General features: G+C 33.0%; 2 protein-coding genes across 2 annotated transcripts; both read right to left on the reverse strand.

Moving 5' to 3' along the window:
- Window positions 1–1,775: 1,775 nt before the first annotated feature.
- Window positions 1,776–5,491, reverse strand: LOC133797110 (uncharacterized protein C3F10.06c). The gene is made up of 7 exons (XM_062234915.1): window positions 5,103–5,491; window positions 4,767–4,921; window positions 3,816–4,515; window positions 3,145–3,245; window positions 2,946–3,054; window positions 2,602–2,661; window positions 1,776–2,290 (listed from the first exon to the last, which is right to left on the reverse strand). The coding sequence occupies exons 1-7, from the start codon at window positions 5,386–5,388 to the stop codon at window positions 2,124–2,126; spliced, it is 1,578 nt and encodes a 525-aa protein (XP_062090899.1). The 5' UTR covers window positions 5,389–5,491; the 3' UTR covers window positions 1,776–2,123.
- A 14,758-nt stretch (window positions 5,492–20,249) lies between these two features.
- LOC133797111 (senescence/dehydration-associated protein At4g35985, chloroplastic-like) lies at window positions 20,250–22,351 on the reverse strand. Its single transcript, XM_062234916.1, has 5 exons — window positions 21,464–22,351; window positions 21,142–21,275; window positions 20,890–21,056; window positions 20,687–20,771; window positions 20,250–20,595 (listed from the first exon to the last, which is right to left on the reverse strand). The coding sequence occupies exons 1-5, from the start codon at window positions 22,049–22,051 to the stop codon at window positions 20,430–20,432; spliced, it is 1,140 nt and encodes a 379-aa protein (XP_062090900.1). The 5' UTR covers window positions 22,052–22,351; the 3' UTR covers window positions 20,250–20,429.
- Between the last annotated feature and the right edge of the window lie 499 nt (window positions 22,352–22,850).

Raw genomic sequence — 22,850 nt, forward strand, 5'->3', positions numbered from 1 at the left:
TATTTATATTATATGAAAATTTTGTTCCAGTAACCAAAAGAAAAGAGATCGAATTGAGAGTGAAGAGTTCAATGTATTTTTTTAATTTAATTTATTTAAGTGATCATATATTTAGATTTTTTTTACCATTTCATAAAATTTTCAAATATTACTTGGTATAATTTAATATCAGATTTAATATATTATATTTAGATTAAATTATATGAGTTTTGATACTAAACTATACTAATAACAGTTTGTCGTACCAGTATCGTATCGTATCAGTGATGCCACTTAATAATTTTTTTAATATATTAGTTTGTTTTTGACTTGTAATCCTTTGAATAATTTTTGGCATTTGCCGTTGTTTGAGATAATATATGTCACACTACAAACAGGTTAGTTTGCCAAGATGTCATTAGATTTTTAGTTTGAGATTTTTTGTATATTATTATTAGTTTGAGGTTTTTTTTTTTTTTTAATGGTTTGGCATACATATGTTATGTTGATCATCATCTCATTATATAGATATGTGTTTGCTCTTTAAGAAATTTCAACATGTGACTATTTAATAGAATATCTGTGTATCAATTTTCTTTTTTAAAAATTTTTTTAGCTACGACACCTGGTACTAATAACAAATGACTAAATTTTGGACACTAATTATTATGCTCATTTAGTTAAAACTATATAAGTAGATAACCTCGTATATTAACTAAAACTGACAGATTTTGCAAGTGTTTAAAAATAACAATATTTTCAATTGATTATTTTTTTTTTTTTTAAATACTAAATAAAAAGTGTTAATAAACAAACAGTGTCTTAATTTTTTTTTTATCAAATAGAAGAATATGAGAGAATAGTGATTAGCTTTTTATAGATGCGGGTCCATCCATTCAGTTTTTCCTTTTATGGCCATGCAATTGATTATTAGTGCTTAAAAATCAAATAATTGTATCTAATGATATGGGAAAAGCCCAAATTATCCTCTCTCTTCTTTTTTTATTTTTTTTATTTTTGGTGAGTGAGATGCATGGGTATTTTCTTCATAGACTAGTCCCATCTATCCTGTTTTTGCTTTTTATGGCTATGAAAGCAAGGGATTATTGTGCCTAAAAATATTAATCTCATCTGCTCATGACTAACCCACCCACTAAAGCCCCTTCAAAACTGATCAGTACTTTACTTTTAGTCACATTATTTAAAATCTATAATTTAAAATTTTACTTTTTCCATTAAAGATGAAAGCCTAACTTATCGTCCTCTTGTCTTTTGCTTTTAGCTTTTTTTCTTTCCTTCTCCATTTTAGATCTTGTAAGATCAAGTCAGAAGCAGCTCAAAGCTAGATTTAATTGTATTGAGAAAACTCCTCCAACAAAAAAATTATACATATTTTTTTGGATCTGATCTCTTTAGACACTAGATCCCGCACATTGTAAGTAACACGCAGTATTTGCATAATTTTAATTTCAATTATGATTAATATAAAATTATTTCAATTATGAATAAAATTACTTATAATATATAGATTGAGAAAGTATATCTATAACGCTTTTGAATTTGATATGGAGCAAGCAAACACAAGAGTGAGTGATTAGTGGAAGCAACTTCCATATTTAAATATAATGAAGGTTTTGTCACTTCACAAACTACTATAATATTATTCTATGAAAATGTCCAAATAAAGTAATCAAAGTATGCTTTTCTTCTTTCAATCTTCAGCAACTAGAGGCCCAATGCCACAATATATACTAACTTTTACCACCAAAAAAAAAAAAAAAAAGACCAATGGAAAATGCTCACTTAAAACAAAATTTTCATATCAATCAAAGTACTTAATTTAAAGTAAATATCTATAACATTTGGTTAACAGCTGGATTTTAAATTGGACTCGACTCAACTCAACACAACCCTGCCCTATCTTGTTTATTCCCTATACATAAAACCCACAAATTAGAATTTAAAATAAAATAGCCCTCTCAAGTGAAAAAGTAGGCTGGGCCATTTTATTTTAAGTTTGCCCACCGTCCAAAACTGAAGGAAAAGGTAGCAATAATAAGAGAAGAGTGCCAAAAATGGAAAGCTCTTGATTTTAGTGGTGGAGTATCTATCTGTATCTACTTATGCAAAATCCTGAGAATATCTCAATCTGAATCCACTGTTCTACCACTAAGAACGCTGAAAACTTGCCTGAGATTTCCTCTTGATGGCCGGGCATTTACTGCAAATTTGCAAATCAGAACTAATATTTTCCTCATTTCCAATTTGGTAATGCAATTCTGGCTGAAAAACTTCCCACCATCAAATGTTCCTGTTGGAATAGTACAAAAGTTGAGACATTCAGTACATTCAATAATATTTGGAAAGAGAATTTCCCATTCTACAAAGGGATTAATAAGCCATCTTGGGCAAAGTTGTAACACAAAGGGGTAAGTGGGAAACTAATGGTTCAAATTATACAAAAAAAGATAGTGTAAAAATATGCAACAAATAAATGTTTACATGAAACACAGAAGAAAAATGGCAGGAGCTATGAACTCCCCAATTTTATTTTATTTTATTTTTTAAACAAAAAAAACCTTTGGAAATTGGGAAAGCAATAAGGTATTAAGTCAATGTTACCTTCATTATCAAATAATGATATCAAGATTGCCAAACAGACACATACACTGATATCCTCCCCTGGACATGGAAAACACTAGAACACATTAGAAGATATAAATGGTGTGAACTAGGATTTTTGATAAGGATAAGCATCCTACTTTGATATCCATTTTTCTAGTTCAGTTACAAAAGGTGGTACAGCGGAAATATGACATATGAATGAATACAACACATGAATAAGTAGATGAGTTTGAATGTTCTCGAATCCAGAATAGAGTTAAAAAAATGTTATATATCTATAACAAATGGCTGAATTTTAATGTCAATTAAGAAAATGAGGAAGGGAGCTTCACAGGCCTTACCATTATGACAACAAATTAGAAGTTTCTTCCCTTTGCTTAGATTTAACTTAGCAAACTTAACTGCGGAAGGGAGACTCTTTACTAAGGAAAAGCGATCAAACTTTGATGTCTGAAAAGAAAAGGGCATAAATAAGTGAAACAAAGACAAAAAATTAATCTAAAATACACAGCAAATTCCTTTAATTTCTTCCAAATTTACCAGTATATGAAGATGCAAATATGTTTCGGGATCTTGAAGAAGGGCAGAGACAGATTTTTCATTACAATCTATTATGCAATCAACTTTCGATAGATTTTCAGCTACACAAACAAAGTAACAGAGAGTTAGCCATATGAAAAAGAGAGTAAATGAATCATTGAGAGCAAATTTGATGAAGCTGATGTTTTGCCTTAAAATTTACACAATAAAATGACTTGTAACTCGAGGGAGTTGATCTACATAATACATATGGCATTTGCACAAAATCAAAAGGAAATTAAAAATAAAAAATGAAAATCAGGCCAGGTGTGCGGGAAATTGTTAGAAGCTTTAATCTCCATGCATTGTATATCACATTCTAAATTGTAGACGACATACTATATAGAGAGTCGTGTACCAAATAATATCTCTATAGTTCATGTATTTGAATAATGTATAACTTCCCAAACCAAACAAAGTGTTCAAGAAGACACATAATTTTTGTACTTACAAGAACCACAAGAAAAGAGCAAAAATAAATAATTATATACTTTGAATTGAAGTACTCCAATTTTTAATTTTTATTTCACTGTCTTATTAAGAACAAAAGCCATTGTAGGTTGCCAACCATAAAGGGAAAAAACAAAAGATGAAAAACTCAACAATTGTAAGTTTGTTTTTGTTCAGCATACCAGCTTGGGGTGTGCCTAAGGCAATATTAGTTTCTCCCAACCAAAATATTGCCTGGTCCTCATCACAAGACTTCAAATTATCTTCAATGTTTAAGATATCCAAAGAAAATTGTGATTCTTTATGTGATAGATTAGCTGGGTTGCCTGCCAACTTTGTTGACTTGACAATGACTTGAGGAGCATTCTGTCCTCTTTGTGCACGATATACTCGATCCTTTTCGACCATATCAGCTACCTTTTGATTACATGAATCAGGTCCTGAGTTTATGAGATCATATACATGTCTCCAGAACAAGTTAGGTGTTAGACCCCTTGACCAGCTTTCTTCATCATCTCCAGCACCAGCTATATAATTCCAGCTATACTCTGAGGTAGTTCTAATTTGAGCATGTCCAGTAGAGAAAGAGGCAGAAACAAGTATGATGGGTGTGAAATCCCATGAATCATGGTCAGGTACTTCATTCAACCAGATGACAGTTTTCTGCGATATCCATAGAGGTCGCAACGGCTTTTTCAAGCATCCTGCAAGGGCAGCTATATCAGCTCCACTTTCTTCTAACTGTTTAGTCCATTCCTCTAAGCGACCCTCAATTGAAGATCTCTCAGTTTTGGAAATCCACAGGGGAAGGTGCAATGAACAATCCCAATCAATAGAGGCCTGTTTCATGTCCTGAGCATTTTCGCTGGATGTACTTGAATTCTGTATCACAAAATGCAGACAGAAAAGAAAACCACGATTCATTATAAGCACATAAAGAGAAAAGGCCCAATCAATTTTGAAAGGGAAAAGTAATATCAATCGCAGACTCTCTGTAATCGAATGACCTCTGGCTTAAAATGAAGCACATTACCAGAAGAAACCATAAACAAGTTCCAATATTGGTAACAAGTCACATTATCTATATTCAAAAACTATAAAACTATACATTAATCAATACCAATGTTACTCACCCCCTCCAACACAGCTATATCATTCATTTTGCTCAAATGATTTCGAATACACCGATTAAGAACACAAGTCCAAATGGGTATAGTTTTCGACATGCTATCCGGAAATCTCTTCCCTTTACGAGTTGAATCCACTATGATACACCCTCCTTTCTCTCCTACCATATTCGATATAAAAAAAAAAAATCATATATATACTCTTACTTCTCAGAATGCCAAATGCTTCGATCAGAGTACTAATAATCATTTCTAAGATCCTTTTGTCCCAGTGCCAGTACCAATTATGTGTTATATGACCACTTATTTAAATAAATAAATGAAAAATAAAAGAGGGTGTACCAGCAAGGTGAGCGACATGGAGATTAAGGCGAGAGGTGTTGAAGGACCAGTTGTTGTTGTGGCCATCGGTGGACTTGAAGTAACAGGTTGAGTGGAACCTGGAGAAGTACCAGAGTCCACAGCGGAGGTTGGCGACGAGAGGGAGGTCCGGCCATAGCTGGGAGATCTCGCCCACGAAGGTGGAGTCTTCGTAAATGGACCTCAGGGCGTTGTAAATGGTGTTATCCTTGCGCTTTATACTCCTTGCGGCCTTGTATATGCTCAGCTTCGTCGTCTCTCCTTCCATGGAAATGGAATCCACTTCTATTTTTATTTTTAGGTTTCTGCAAAGTCAGCTCAGTTTAGCTTCAGTTCGTAACTTACAAGAATTTAGAACTGAAGCCCCCCAAATTCAGTGACGCAACAAATTTTATCCCAAATTTTGCATTCGTCGCATGTTTTTTACCTGCCATCTCTTTTTTTTTTTACCATATATGTAACCGTGTGTTTAAAAAATAATATTTGTTTACGGTAAATGTGTACGTTCAAAAAAAAAAGTGAGAGAGAGAGAGGGAGGATTTACGGGTATATATATTTTATCAAAATATTTATAAGCAATATACCATTAGATTTATGTGTTTTTGCTTAATTCAACCATCAGTATTCTGTTTTATAAAATATATTTTTGAATTTTGTATTTTGTGAAATAATAAAATTGGTCCTACATCAGAATTTGATCAAAATATATTTGACTTCAATTTTATTTAGAGGGTCATCCATTTTGAATATATGTAAATCAATTTTGTGGAAATTATGTTTAAAATATTTTAACTGAATTCGGATATAGGAGACCATTTTTAATCATTTTTCAAAATACAGATACAAAAATATTTTTTTAATATAAACTTAAAATATAGCTACTCAAAATGTTATAAATTATTTTAAATAAAAATAATCCCTTAAAAAAATCTAATATTATTATTATTATTATTTAGGGATTTTTTTAGCTGCAGTACTCATTTTTTACACTTTATAATACTTAGGTCTCAAAAGTTAATTTTGTATCAGTTAGATCTCTAATATTTTCAAATTATATAATATAGGTCCCTAAATGATATTTTTATTTATTTTTTCTTTCAAAATATATAAATAAAATATAAAAAATGGTGAATCAATCTTAAAAAAAAATTGGACCACTTAATTTATAACAATACCAAACATAACATTGAAAAAATATATATTTTCATAACATTTTAAAAATATTTAATGGTTTTATAAATTAAATTAGTTTTTCATTAAAAAAAATTCTTACCCATAAATTTTTAACATTAATAATTGAAGTACCACAAGATTATCAATATTTATAATGTACATATTTATTTTTTATTTTGTGAATTTTATCTATAATGCAACTTATAATTAATCATATATATATGCACATAAATAACTTTATATTCATTATTATTAAGTTTTAAAAATAATGTATGAAATAAAAAAGCATAAACATAATAAAAATTGATAATATCGAGATAATTGAGATACCATAGTTATTAATATTAATTATAAAACAACAATATAAGTAAGAATACTTTTTTAATAAAATATTAATTTAATTTATAAAAATATTAAATATTTTCAAAAATGCCATAAAAATATATTTTTTTCATGTTTATTATTGTCATAAATTAATTGTCTAATCATTTTAACAATGATTCACCATTTATTTTATATATTTTTTAATGTATTTTCAAAGAAAAATTAAACAAAATAGCATTTAAGAACTCAAATTATACGATTTGAAAGGTTATGTACTTAACTAATACAAAATCAATTTTTGGGATCTAAGTATTACAAATTATAAAAAATGGGGACCGCAGTTGAAAATAACCCTATTATTTAAAAAAATATTTATCTTTTATCACTTAAAAAAAAATGTTTCTTTCAAAAGAAATTATAATAATAAAATAATTGTGAAAATTACACCTAGTACCAAATTTAAGTTAACCTCTTTAATTTTTACCATTTTAAAACTTTTTTATTAATATCCAAACTATTAATGACTCTACCCATTATACAGTGGTCTAGTGGAACTGACAGTGGAATATGATTTGAAGATGGAAGTAAATGACACGACAGAGGCAAAGATTGAGATTTTTACATTGGACTTCTAGTAGTGTTTTAAGGGTAATATGGAAAATGTGCTTAAAAAAATGGGCAATATTCAACTAAATATTATTAGTAGCTATTTTTAGTTAACTAATCCTAAAACTGGGTATTTTTCAAGTTATCCCATAATAATTCTTTATTTTGAAAAAACAAAACTTAAAAAATATTAAAAGCATGATGAATTTCATTAGTAACAAAACTCAGAAACATGTTTATCAAATGAATAATCCGTGCAGAATTTTTTTACTTGGCCCCTGTGTAACATGTATGAAAATAAAAAGATAAAATTATACCTTTGAATATTGTATTTCGTTTATAATATATCTTTAGCAAAACTTCTTCTGGTCTCTTGAGAACTTTTGTACGTACTATAAGAATGAGTATTTTGCTGCGGAAAGTATTTAGTGAACTATTCTTGGAAAATAGTAGAGAATCTATAAACAAGTTGAGATTGAAGATGCCTCTTAAAAAAGTGATTGAAGAAGAGTGTTAAAAAAGACACAGGTGAGGAGATATTTATATTAGAATTTTAATTAATTAAATATAATATTTTTTTAAATTTAAATCATTTGGATTTCTATTATATTTTAAACTGCCAGCGTATATATCTACTATCTGGTCCGTAATATACTCTTATATTATATATATTTTATATAACTATTTTAAAATTTAATTAATTATTACCAAACATAATCTTGTATATTAAAAAAAATTAAAATGTGTGTGATTTTTTTATCATATTTGTAATTGTAACCATGTTTGAAAAAAAAAATTATTTGTATAGCGTAACGTGTACGTTAAAAATAAAAAATAAATAAAAATTAGTTATTTTGAAAAGAAAAAAACAAAACCTAAAAAATATTAAAAGAATGATTAATTTTATTCGTAACAAAAAAAAATGTTTATAAATATTTTATTATTAGAGGAAATTACATTTTATATGAGATTTTTAATTGAGTGTGTAAAAATATGGCTTTTTTTCAAAAAAAAAAAATTAAAAATTAATAATTGGTTTTTTTTAAGAATTTTCACTTTTATGGGTTTATTTTTCCATATATTTTTTATAAAATATGGTTTATGTCATAATTTACTCTTTATCAAGTTTTATTATTTTGGAAGGGTATGTTTGTAATTTGATTATTATTTTTTAGCTTATTTATTTTTTTATATTAAATTTTTTTTGGTTGTTTGCAATTTTTTTTTCTTTTTTTTTTAATATGAATTGTGTTAAAAATTATTTTTTATTTATTATAAACATTTTTTTTTAGATTTTACTTTTCTTTTTTTAAATACTGGATAAGGTAACCAGTTACTTGATTAACAGTTATGTAAAAAAAAACCTAGAACTAGGTTAAATAACATGTACCAGGAGGGGTAGTCAGTTATCCTGAGATGAGTAACTTTCTGTCATAAGAGGGTAAACATCAAATTTGAAGGAAAAAGAGGAAGAACACTTCATTAAAAAATGAAGAAGAAGTAACTGTTATTTTAGTAACATAGGTAACAAGTTACCATAAATAACACATAAATATACACATACATCAGAACGTGAAGGTAACCAATTACCCTCATAAATATACACACTAAGAACGAGAACGTAACCCGTTACCACAGATTTGAAGTTAAAAAAAAAATCAGATCCACCCGGTTTCCCTTCTCTCCCATCTTCTTCATATAATTTTTTTCAAGATTTGAATTTTCCCATCAGGGTAACTGTTACCCATTCACGTTTTCATATTTTTATTTTATTTTTTCCAAATTTTGGTGTTCTTGTAAGGGTTATAGTAAAAAGAAAATGCTGAAAACATTGATTTGATTTTTTTTACATATAGTAGAAAAACTATAAAAAAAATTACAATAATAAAAGATAATAAATAAAAAATAGTAAAATAATTATGTAATGTTAAAATATGTGTGAAAAAAGATAAAAAATGGAATGAGAAAAGAATAAGTACAAAAAATGAAGGAACAAAACTTAGGAAAAAAACTAAAAAAATATGAAAAAAAACAAAACAAAAGAAATGATGAAGGAAGAAACACAAATAAATGAATAAAAATGAAAAAAAGAATAAGAAAAATAAAATAAATAATGGAAAATAGAAAGAAAAAAATATGAATGAAAAAATAAAAACTGAAAAAGATGGAAGAAGAAAAAAAAGAAAAGAAAAAAAGCTCATATGTGTGAAAAAAGAAAAAAAAACAAAAAAATGGAATGAGAAAAAATAGAAGGAAAAAAATAAAAAAAGAATAAAGAAAACTGAAAAAATATGAAAAAAAAAACAATACAAATGAAATAAAAAAAAATAGATAAATGAATAAAAATGAAATGAAGAAGAACAAGAAGAATGGAAAGAAAACAAATGAAAGAGAAAATTGGTAGAAAAAGGAAGAAAAATAAAAAGGAAAAAATGGAAGAAAAAATAATCGAAAAAATAATTAAAAATGAAGGAAAAAATAAAAAATTGAAAAAAAATAAAATAAAATTACCTACAAAATCCAAGAAAACATAATTATGATAAAAAAATGTAGTATTTCTATATTTTAGTTAGCTACTAATTGTATTTTTCATACTTTAATTTTTTCTTTAATAAATTTTCCTATAAAAATTAATAAAAGTATAATTCTCATATTTTTGCACATTGATATACGAGTATATTACAGAAAGCACAATACATTCAGTAAGAAGTCGTATTAAAAAACATACAAGAAAGATCTGAATGTATTGTGCTTTCTGTAATATACTCTTATATTAAATATATTTTTGGGAATTTTTAAAAGATATGACTTTTTATATTATCAATGTGCAAAAATATGAGAATTATATTAATGAAAATTTTTATTATTTGATTGCATTATTATGTTTTATTATTCAAATATTTTTTTGTTTGATAAAATTATTTTATATGGGAAATTTGACTTTTAATGCATTAAGTGGTACTGTATAACAAAATGATACCAAGCTAAAAAAACATCACATTTTTATTCTAGTATTCTTTTAATTCTCAAAAATGTCTCTATTATAAATTTCTCTATCTTTTTCTCCCACTATCTTATCTCTCTCTATCTCTCACGTTTCCCCTCTCTATCTCTCAAGCTCTCGTAGACAAAAAAAATAAGGCAACTTAATCTATACAAATTTTCGAGCTTGGATTTCAAGGACAAGTTGTGAATCATTTCAAGGCAAGAACTTCGTTTTGAATTTCGAATAAAAATCGTATGGAGAAGTATATATTTGTTATATGTAGTGAGGAAACTTGTTTATCAACATTGCTTGTGCTATTTCGAATAGATTTGTGTATGCTTTCATGTTTTATTGTAATTTTTCACTATCGGAATGGATTTTCAGTCCTTTCTTGGTTTTTTTTCTGGGTTTTTTGTTTGACTCAATAGGACTCGATGGTCCTCGATGGACCTCGATAAAACCCTTATATGTTTATATTATTTATCTACCTTGATATGCCTCGATGAGCCGATGGACCTCGATAAAACCCTTAAACATTAGGGAAAATGGCTACCTCGATGAGACTCGATGGACCTCGATAAAAACCTCAGACTTTAGGAACAATGGGTACCTTGATGAGACTCGATGGTCCTCGATGGACCTCGATAGAGGCATAGAACTTAATTTATGTAGTGTATGCCTCGACGGGACTCGATTGGACTCGATGGGCCTCGATGGGTTGACCTCAATAGTTTGATAGTTTGACCTCGATATGAAACAATTTTTTGCTGTTTGATGTTATAGTTTTAATTTTTGACCTAATTTTTTGTTTTTTTGATACAGATTCGTCTGTTTCCATATTTGTTGCATTCAATGGTGTTTGGGAATTGGAAAATAAGGATTGGATTTTTAGGGATGCTGTAAATCAAGTTCTTCCTTTGGAGAAAGGTGTGACATATGAGCAACTGCTTGACATTCTGTACGATGAACTTGAAGTGGATAGATGTGTGCATGACTTGAAAATTGAGGTCCCGTACACATACCTATCATAATCCGTCAAACCTACCGTTATAAAAAATGATAGGCATGTGCGTGCATTCATTGGGTTAGCATCGAAATCTGTAGAGAAGTTGATTCCTCTATGTGTGACATTGGTTAAGAAGGCAGGTATAAGAAATGCATCGACCTCTCCCAGCGTTAATAAAGAAGTTCGATTTGAAGAGAACATTTCTCCCCTATGTCATGGTTTCAAAGGAACTCAAAGTGAGGTTGGAACATTTGTTCCCAAGACAAATCCAGACGTTATAGTCCATGATGATATCCCTGTTAGAGATCTGCCATATTTGCATGACACAGCGGAGTAGGATCCCTATGGCTACGATCCTTATGTCAACAACGATCCTGTAATACCCCGAATTCTCCGATGTGTTTAACGGCGTGAATAGTAGGCCGGGAGGGCCATACTTGCTTAATTATGTTATTAATTGATAAAATGCATGTATATGTTGATTATATTATAATATGATGTGAAATGCATGCATGTGAGTCCATATTTTCAATTACAAGGGTGTGATGGTAATTTGGCCCGTTGAGGGTAAATTGTTTATTTGTACGCATGTTGGTGATATATTTTGAGACCACATTATAATGTGGGTTTGTTCGAGCTATTCGACATGAGACGATCATGGTATGTTAAATATCGGTTTGGTCATAACAGGTTTAAGCTCGGGGCTCGGGGTGAGTCTCGGGGTGTTTTAATGGTTAGAGTATTACCGAGCGTTAAAGGTTAACGGGATGTGAATTATTGGTGTTTGAGAATATTGAGATTAGCGGGAATTGGGAAGCATTAATTATGATTAACGGGATAAGAGGAAAGTACCAATTTTACCCTTGAAATGGTTTTAGAAGCCTTAAATGACCTAGGGGCATTTAGGTCATTTGGTTTGGATATATGTGAAGCTTTAGATGGTTGTAGAAACATAACAGAAAAACAGAGTTTCATTTCTCCTTCCCGTACATCATTTTCCCTTATTTCTTCTTTGGAGTTTTTGAGCTCAAAGTGTGGAATCAAGCTAGGAAATCAAGGGGCTGAGGTTGTAGACTTGGTTCAGCCATTGGAGGAGGTCTAATTTCGGATTTGAGGTGAGTTTTAGTCATTGGTTTCTGGTTATACTCTGTTTAGCTTTGAGTTTTCAGCTTGTAATCATTTGGTGGATAGTTGGAATTAAAGGGAGTTAGGTTGATATTTTACTTGGGTTATGATGAAGGTGAGTTGTAGATAAAGTTTAGGGGCTAAATTGAGTGTTAGGTTGGTGTTTTGGATTGGTTTGAAGGGCTGGTTCCAAGGGAAAACGCAGGGGAGGTTCGCTGGTGCGTTGCTGGTTTTAGGCTAAATTGGGTAATGAGCTGCGGCATGGCATAGGTGAGCCGCGGCCCATGGTGCCTGTCAGGGTTAGGCCGCCTCTGTTTGGGGGCGCGCCGCGGCGCAGCTAGGGCGGGCCGCGGCCCTTAGGGAAATTTTGGCCAGAATGGAGTATTTAGCTTGGGGATTCAAGCCTAAGGCCTCGGGGTTGAACCTACTACCTGGTTGAGTAGTGTTTGAGGTCCCGGAGGTTAGGTTTTGGTTTGGGAACCTTTTATTATTCATTTTATTGATGGAATCCCATAATTGCTTATGACCAGGTAACCGCTAAAAGACCAAAAGGTTGATCGTTCTCAGGGGTCGTTCTTTTATTCATTCTAGCTCGAACCAGAGGTAAGAAAACTGCACCCCAAGTGTGACATGCATGGATGTTCATGAGGCATGTTGGTGGTATAAATATGGACATGAATTGAATATAGAATGCTTAGCATATGTTGCTCACTTGTGCATGGTACTGACTCATTAGTCAGATTTGGCAAAGGTGCTAGTATCAACTGTGAAGTTGTGACTCATTAGTCAGGTTCGGCAGTGGTACTGGACACTGGTCACGTTGCACTGACGCATCAGTCAGAATTGGCAAAGGTGTTAGTATCAACTGTGAAGCTGTGACTTATTAGTCAGGTTCGGCAGTGGTACTGGACATTGGTCACATAGTGCTGACTCATTAGTCAGAACGGCCTTAGCGTGTATCACGCAAGCCATCAAAGATTAGATCTAATCGATTATCTGCATTGAATGACTCAAAGAGCATTAATGCCAAACCAACCTCAAGGGTCGATGAACATTAAAAGCGCTTGAAGGCTAGAGGCTTACCCAACAACCACCCTTCCATTCGAATTAGTGACCTGCTTGTCAGTCACTCAGTATGGTTTATCAGGACCTCAAGTGATTTTCACTCATTTGTTTGAAAGCTTTGTGCTCAGTGTGATTATAATGATAATCATTTGATAATGTTTACATATAATGTTATGTTTTCTTGCTGGGCTTTGGCTCATGGGTGCTATGTGGTGCAGGTAAAGGAAAAGAAAAGCTCACCTAGCCTTGAGTGGAGAGCTTAGGTGGTGATGTGTACATATGCGGCCGCTTGACCACCACGGCCAAGGAGTTCTCAGAGGAACTAGGGGGTTTTTTTGGGGTTTTATGCCCTAATTAAAACCCAAATTCTTTGTAATCTCATTTTATTATCAATAAAAGAATAGAAATCATTTTTTGACTTGGTCAATCACTTTGCTCACATGTTTTATTTTCATGATTATTTGTTTAATATAAACTTCTATTAAATCCCGAGCATATAGCTAATCTTATTTATAGTGACGTAATCACAGTGGAATATAAATATGATTATATGTTCAAAAATAAGTTAGTCCTAAGATTAGTCAGTGCATCGAATTTACACTGACTTGCCAATCTACGATATGATCTACTTACACATTACAGTGTTATGTTCTTTCCAGAACATTAGCAAAGTAGATAAGATCGGATGTATTTGTTACATCGGACAGGACCGATATTGACAGTTGATAAGATAAGTAAACATACCGTTATTATCTATTCTAGTCATATCATATAGTTGACCATAGGTCAATTCAATCTCAATTCTGAGTGGTTAGTATTCTAACTAATTGTATTATTTGAGTTCTTTGACTTGTTCGTTACCAGCTTACCCTACGGACTAGCCCATACTTACATCTTGGGAACTTGGTAGTATAATTGAGTGGGAGTGTTAATCATAGATATGAACATCTATAGCTTCTGATGAAGAAGTGAAACGATGGTTTCCTTTTAGTTTGGTTCAAGGTGTTAAATGATAGAGATCTCATTTCAGTAATTAAATTAGTTTACTGAAATATCATTTACAAGGAACTAAGTGTTTTAAGGATAAAATACAATGAAGGGTAAAACGGTATTTTAGTCCTATCTCATTGTAGACCGTCTATAGAGGATTGAGTGACAATTATGGTTGTAACAATGGATAATTAATAGCGTATCTATATTTGTTATAGAGCGTTCTATGAATTCAAGAGTGCAATTCCAAGTCTATAGTGGAGTCACGAGGAATTAATAAGTTAGTAAATTTATTTGTTAGATTTATGATAACTTATTGGAGCTTGATTTCATAGGCCCATGGTCCCCATTGTACCTTGGATAAAATCATCTAGATAGTCTCAATTAATTGATTTAATCATCAATTAGAATTACCAAAGTTGACCAGGTCAATTTTGGATAGTTTCACAGAGTTGTGTAATTTTGAGAAGAAAAGAGAAATTATGGCAGATTTATTAATTAAGATAAATTGGTATCTAAATTAATAAATAAATTTAAATCAAGGTTCAAATTATAAATAATTAATTTGATAAAGGATTTAAATAATTATTTAATTAATTAAATCAACAGAAAATAATACAGGCCTTGATTTTAAGTCCAATGAGCTTATAATCAAATGAGAAATTTCACGGGCCTATAGCCCATGATAATTTCGACCTAGGACTTCAAAATGGCTGTTATTTTATTGATTTTTTTAATTAAATTAAATGGCCTAATTGAGTCTATAAAAGGAGTGCTTAGAGAGAAGATTTCAGAGACGACAGATAAGTCACAAGTCAGATTTTTTTATAGTTTTATATTCTCTCTAAACACAAGTCCCTTTCTAAGCCTCTTTGTTATTTTCTCTTCTTCTCTCTATATCTATCTCATGTGTTGAGAATTGCCCACACTAGTCTAGGTGGTTCTAAGGATACATTGGAAGATCGTGAAGAAAATAGAAGATCGGTTCAGTTTCATGATAATACTCTGCGACAGAAATGATACAAGAGTTAGAGAAACTGAAGGAATGACTCTAAATTCCGCTGCGTATACTGTAAGTATTATATTATTTGTTTCTCTTTGAATTCAATTTTAGAAACATGTTTTAGGCTATCTCGTATTAATTTGTTTAATATTAGATATACATGAAAATAAATAAAGATCCTGTATAAGCTTTTTCCAACAGGTTTACCCTATTTTTGCCGCTTAGGTCGGCGGGATTGTAAATTTAAAACAGTAATGAACATTTTGTATTGAGAACAACTTGTAAATGTTTTGATTAGCTCTGCAGAGCAGTTTGTAATGAAAATATATATTCCCTTTTTATTAGTTTTATACCTTAACCTGTTAATTACACTTAGAGCACGTTTTTGACCAAAGGACTCGGGTAGCGAGTCAAATTTCTGGTCCACCGTTCACCGTAACTGTTCTGGGGTAACCAGGGCGTTACAGATCATGTTGCTGATACAACAGATCTTGGTAGGCCAAATATTAGGGCAGATTTGCCAACACAGAGTTATGTAATTATTCAATTGATTTTGCTGCATTTATTATATTCCGTACTGCTTCTAATACTTTGTTGGTTTTTATCTAAATATATGCATTTATTATTATGACTCTATCGAGGCTTATTGAGGCTGATTTGGTTAGTATTATTTTTTAGCTATCGAGGCTTATCGATGTAGTTCGTTTGACCCATTGAGATTTGTCGAGGCAGACACATTATGTGAATTTAATAGTTTTTTATTTAATAACTTTTTAGAAAAATAATGTTTGATAAAAAACAATATACAAAACTAACTATATGATATATTATACAAGAGGTGTATCAAGAAAATGTAAAGAGCATCACGGGGACAAATTCTGATAGAATAGGTCCACACACCACTTGGTCCTGAAATGTTGTATGTTCTCATCGATAACGGTATCAAGTGGTAGCCTGGAAACCAAATGCTCGATATGTTTGATGGCAAATATACCACAATCCCCACTGCATATAATCGATTTTGTGTCAATAGAAGATAAAAATAACTTTAATATTTAGATTTCAAAATACACTAATTAAATAGGGGAATACCTTGTCTTAGTCTGAGGACACTCCTCAGGAGGAATACGACAATATGAAAAAGGCTTTGCGTTCTGCTCAGGATATCTATGGAGGTCGTCATGGTCGTCAAACATGCTAGAACACCACAACAACGAAGGCAACAATAAGCACTAAGGCTTGATCACTTCCTCCAACAGAGTCGGACTAAGCACGCTATGGTTGGAATCATAAATGTTGATGCACCACGTTGGAGTAAAGACTTCAATGGCAATCCAATTTTCGGCTTTCTCGACATGCAAGGAAAATATACTTCACTCATATTTTGCCGGGATACGAGGAATTTATTATCATCGCCCTTCAACATTTTCAACACATTATCATCCCATGTATACTTAGTGTTGGTCTCTCTGAAATGATTCCAACGACCTAGGTACACTTGGGGGAAGGTGGTGTTCATGATCGCAGCATCCTGCCGAAATGCAGCATGATAAAAGTGGCGTCAGCGGCGTAGCATATGCAAAGCGGCATTAATATGCTGAAAAACATGAAAATTCCTTAGTACCATCAATATATTTTAAGATTGAATTGAAAACATAAATGTAATTTACATACCGAATCCCAAAGCCAAGTTTGGATTGTGTGAAACTGCAAGAACCATGCCACACCGTGCGTCCCAGTATGGACGTTCCAATCTCTTTTGTTGTCGATCTTCCTGATGATCCACTTATGGAAGCTCTTCTCCTGCTGCGGGTCACACTTCCTCAAAGGTTCAGCAACTAGCTCATGCTTATCTACTCTCATCCTCTTCGTTGGGTCGGTGAAGTCATCAAAACGCTTGGGCCTGCGATTCTTCCTGACAACTTTAAGGCTAGTTGCCTCTTGAAGTTGTAGTACTCGTACACTGGGACTATTGGCATTACTGGCAACTACAGATGTCTGGGCCTATAGAGTGGAGGGTGGATCACTGGGCTCGTAGTCTTCAGGCAAGATATTAGACTCTGTATCTGATTTTACGTGGGTGGATCGACCTGAGACCACTGAAAGCAGCTGCGCCAACTGAGCCATGATCGTAGTCTGATTCTGAAGTAAGGTTGCCTGGCCCTCCTCATCCCTCTTGAGCCTTTGCATCAATTGCTCATAATCAGGCTGGGCAACCTGACTAGAGGAAGGTGCATAGGCCTGTGAAGTGCCCTCCCTCGGGATATCCTCGTAAAAATGGAGGCTTCCTTTGCAACCTCTGCCAGCTTCTCTGCCTCCATCTTAGGCACTACTTCCTTCCCTGCAGTCCCAGCCTTCCCCACAGTTGATTCCAACTCAGGGAATAAGCTGGAATCAACTTCTGGGAGGGTATTGTAGTAGACTACCTCACCGAGACGTGGCTTCAGCATGGAAAATATCACTAACTGCATGGTTGAATAACATGTGTCAGAAAAACTTTAATAAAATAAATCGTTAATCAATTAATTTGTGACATTTAACAAGATAAAATGGAACTTACTCAATGGTTGGCGAATATAGGAACCAACTGAGCTGTTGAAATAGTGATATCGGTCTTCGTAGCCCAGCTAAGCATCCTCGGAATCTGGTTCCCACTGTTCTCACCGAATTTACTCCTGAGAGCTGGCATGACCTCAAAAGCCCAGTAAAGAAGTGCGGGAGCATATCCATTGAAACTATACTTCCCCTTCTTCTATTTTTTGCTCGAACCCTATTTCTTCTTCGCCTCGTAATGCTTCAATTGCTTCTACTTGTCCTTGTGAACTCCTCTAATAACCTTCTTGAAGGACATCTTCCCCCACAGATACTTGAAAAAGTAGTCAAGATCCTCAACCATCTTCAGGAAATCACCCCATATCGTCGTTGTCTTCTCTGGGGCATTCAGTACCACATCTATCAAATAGCACAAACCCAGCTTAAATGCATCTTCTGGGTTTGTCGAGGCCTTCAAAGCATCTTCCAACTGGCTGAAACTAACCTTCGAATCACCATTAAAGTATTCATGGATGATCCGATCACTTAAAAAATGCTCTCTCAACTTGTTTGGGGACGAGGTGTTCCCAAAATTTAGCCCGGTGACTAGGGCAAACTCTGCAATCCCAAATTTGCAAAGAATGTTGCCAAAGTAGAAGTGACCCTCTTCAGCCTTCTTGCTTTCCACCTTTTGCAACATAAGCTGATGCAACAAAACCCCAGAAAAACTAAACGACTTAGCCTTGAAGAATTGTCCCAAAGGGCATGCTTGTGCCCATTCAATTAGCCCGTGCCTCTTAAATTGCTCTATAAGGGTTTCCAAGTAAGAACTACCCCTATAGGTGACACGACCAGGAAAATGCTTCTCTAATGGCACAATCAATTCAGGCATCTAAACAAACAAAAAATGTTAAAAATGTAAAACAATCTGGTAACTATCGAGGCCTATCGAGACATGTGCTAAAATCAGCCATATGCCTAATATCATCGAGTCCTATCGAGACAGGTGTTAAAATCAGCCATATGCCTAATATCTTCTAGTACAATCGAGTCCTATCGAGGCATATCGAGACAGGTGCTAAAATCAGCCATATGCCTAATATCATCGAGTCCTATCGAGACAGATGCTAAAATTAGCCATAAGTCTAATATCATCATGTCCTAACGAGTCCTATCGAGGTATATGCTAAAAATCATCTATATGCCTAAAATATCATCGAGTCCCATCGAGGCCTATCGAGACACAATCAAATCCAGAACCTAACATATATTATCGAGTCTTATCGATTTCTATCGAGGTGCATAAAAAATCTCGAAAAAAACTCAGATTTCTTCATTCCCCAGCCCCGATCTATCCTATGAACAAAAAATTAACAAATAAAGTAGACCCAGACAATTTATTGCATAATAAACAAGTAAATCCCTCTCATTTTTCTATTTCGGGATTGTTTCATTGATCTCTTGGGTTTTCTCGCCTCCCGCCTACTTCGGTCAAGATTTCTTGCCACTGATGTGCGGTCGTGGTCATGAAGAACAATGCCCACAGATTCGACAGTGAATGCGAAATGAGAGTGAGATATTTTGGGGATTTTGATTTTGGGACCAAGAGAGTGAGGGAGAGAATAGAGAGCATCCGAGAGAGTAGAGAGAGAGCGGGAAACAAATGACAAAGGTATTTTTGGAACTAAGGAAAATACTAGGATCAAATGGGCATGTATATAGTGGAAGGGTATTTTTGTTATGGTGCCCTATTTAATGCATTAAAAGTTAAATTTCCCTTTTATATTTCATTTAGTTTTGTATTATATTGTACCAAGTATAGTACTAGGTATTCCAATTCTGTCATGCGTGCTTTAATCGTCATGTTTTGAAGCTACGTGTTTTTTCTTAAATATATATTTTTTAATTTTTTTTAATTTTTACTATTCTTATTTTTATTTTTCAGAAATACGTACTCAAGTATTCAAAAACACGATTTTCAAAATTTCATAATTACAAAAATACAATTTAAAGAAAAACTACTAAAATTTAGAAAACCCTACAATTGTATCGGTCCCTTCTCTCTTTAGGGTTTTTTAATTTTTGTATTATCATTTTTGTTTTTTTTTTTAATTTAGTTATTAATAAAACTTTAATTTATTTATTTATTTTATTATTATTATTATTATTTTAGGACCCACTTTTAGTGTCCTCAATACTCTTTTAGCAAAATGTGCCATTAAAAGTCTCCGACTCAACTTTTCTCGTAGTCTTTTAGGACTAGATATTTTTTAAGGACCCTAACTAAATAAGTGCCATAAAAACAAGTTTTTGTAGTAGTTTTTGCACTCCAAACAACAGCTCCTTTAATCATGTCCATGGTTTGCACATATTACACAAGAGAATTCTTTCAGGTTCACTTGGAACAATTTTCTCTTCACAATCGAAACTAAAGTTATGCCCATTTTAAGTCAAAGTCTCTTTTATTAGAACTACCATTAATGTTAGAAACTACTATCATTAAATTTTGGTCGCACTTTTTGCTGCCCTCTTCAACACTCCAGTGGAGACAGATGAAGCTGGATTAAGAGCTTTTCTTATTTTGAAGATATTCCAGGCAGTACCAGCGCAATGACCAACAGTTGCAAGAGCATCCGCAGTGGCCTCCCCTGCCTCATCTCCGTACCTAAGTTTTTCCAATAATCAGATCAAAGTTACTTAGTTGTTTCCATGCAATGAAGCTCATTTCTCATTTCAAAGTTTTCTTTTAATCTGACCTGTTGCTGACCATTCTTGTTGCAGCAAAGGAAGTGGCCGAAAGAGCTTGCTTTTCTGCTACTTCAGCTGCATCTAAGACCTTATCTGTTGATTTTTAGTTTAAAATGCACCGTAGTTTTAGTTTGAAAATTCATATAATTTTCAAGTATGAACAAACTCACGAACACACACACACAATACATATTCATGAACAAGAACTTACTAACTGCATCAAGTGTGGCTAGGATGACCTCTCCCGGAACCATGGTAAGGAACTTTTTCCCTGCTTGAGATTTTAACACGGGTGTCATCACAGCTCCCGTGGCTATACCAACTCCATCGAGCATTGTTTTGCTTAATCTCTCTGTCATCTTTGACATCTTTCTCGCTCTATTAACAGCAATGAATTCACTTAATCAGTTCAAGTATAATAGTTCATGTCAATGTAATATAAATGATGAGTCTTTTATATTACCGTTTCAAGCCTTTGTTGACTCCAGAACTTTTCTTTACAGAACCAGCTGTGTTAATGTTCCCACTTTCTTTCTTTGTGACAGAGCTTTTCACCTCAACCCCACTAGCTAGAGTCATCTCCCCTCCCTTTTGTACCTGTATTTTTTTAAACCACTTAACTTAGATTGACTAACCAAAGCACTATAATTGTAGTCGTAAAGAAAGAATAAAGTGTTCCATGATGTCATTTCTCAGTTTTTAACATGAATATCAATTATGAGAAAAAATGTATGCAACTTTAAGAAGCATGTATAGAAAAGCTGTAAAACTGAAAACACAGGGACCTGATTGGCATAAGCATTGCTTAACTTGAACATCCCTTTCACAATATGACCAGTCCCTCCAGCAATTGCTTTAGCCAAAAAATTATTGTAGTTTTCAACTCTGGGAGCAAACTCCTTCCAGTCAAGACCTTTTTTTTGAGTTTGAGGCGTCGTCAAGCCTGAAAAGCAGGTATTCTCCTTCAAGAAAGAGTCGAGAGGGGTCAAAAAGCCGCCACACTGGTCAGGAAACGACAAGCCGTAGCTGAGAGGAGGTTCACCATCTGTCATGGGCAAGGAGAAAAGATAGTTGAGAGAATCGAGCTTGACGACGGGTTCGTCTTTAGTCAAAGGCCAAGTAAGATCGTTTCCGACACTTATAATGGTGGCGAGAGAGACGTTTTCGTCTGAGATTCTGGTGAGCTTGAAGTCGCCATTGGCAAGCTCCAGAGCTTCCCCTGCTTCCACCAAGTGAACTCTGCATACTGGGATTTGAAGCAGGATTTCGTGTCTGATGTTTTTGGGTGTTTCTGGGTTGTAACCGCTTTCAAGAGGAGCTCCTTTCATGGCAGATGAAGGGTTTTTGGAGCTGCGAAAACTGAAGCACCCCATTATTGCTTTGCTGCTGTCGTATTATTTTTTTTCCTTTTTTGCGAAGATCGAGGAGAGAGAGAGAGATGAGATTGGGTAAGAAGAAAAGTGGATTCTGATGTTTGAAAAGAGTTTAGCTTTATTCGTATTCGTGATGAAAAAATTATAATAAAGGGGGCTTTCGGTGGAAGAAAGAAAGAGAAACTTGATCAGAGGATGACAGACTGTCTATGTTTGTATGACATTAGAATTTAGAGGTAGGAATAGGATGAACAGAGGGGGAGAGAGAGAGAGAGCATGTGTGAAAGCAAATGGAGTTTGATTTTAGGCTTTATTATCATTATTATTCATTATGATCTTGACTTGATTGTGTTTTTCTGTCATGCAGCTTCGTTAGAGATGGGATTTTGTGGTACAACGTTTTAACTTCTTCTATGGCTCGCTTTTAGAGTCTAATCTTTCACAATTTTCTTGTATCTTATGTTATATACGAGTTGCGTTACTTAACAAGATTCTGTTCTTTTTTTTGCTTTGCCTTGTTGAGTTCAACTAATAATATCGAGAATTGGTAGGGGGCACACTGCTGCCCAACATAGTTGGCATATCACTATTAGTAATTTAATATTGGGTCCTATCTATTTGAATTTAATAAAAATTATAGAATATCACTAACCAATTATAATGCGATACCACATATAATATTGGACACATTAAAATATCAAATAACAACACTCAATAAATAATATCTTGAGCACGCGTAACTTTCAAAATTTAACATTAAAATTTATTGCTTTGAGTTTTATTGAAATAATCTCTCAAT

This window comes from Humulus lupulus, chromosome 8 (genome assembly GCF_963169125.1).
Source record: "Humulus lupulus chromosome 8, drHumLupu1.1, whole genome shotgun sequence".
In the NCBI taxonomy this organism is placed as follows: domain Eukaryota; kingdom Viridiplantae; phylum Streptophyta; class Magnoliopsida; order Rosales; family Cannabaceae; genus Humulus; species Humulus lupulus.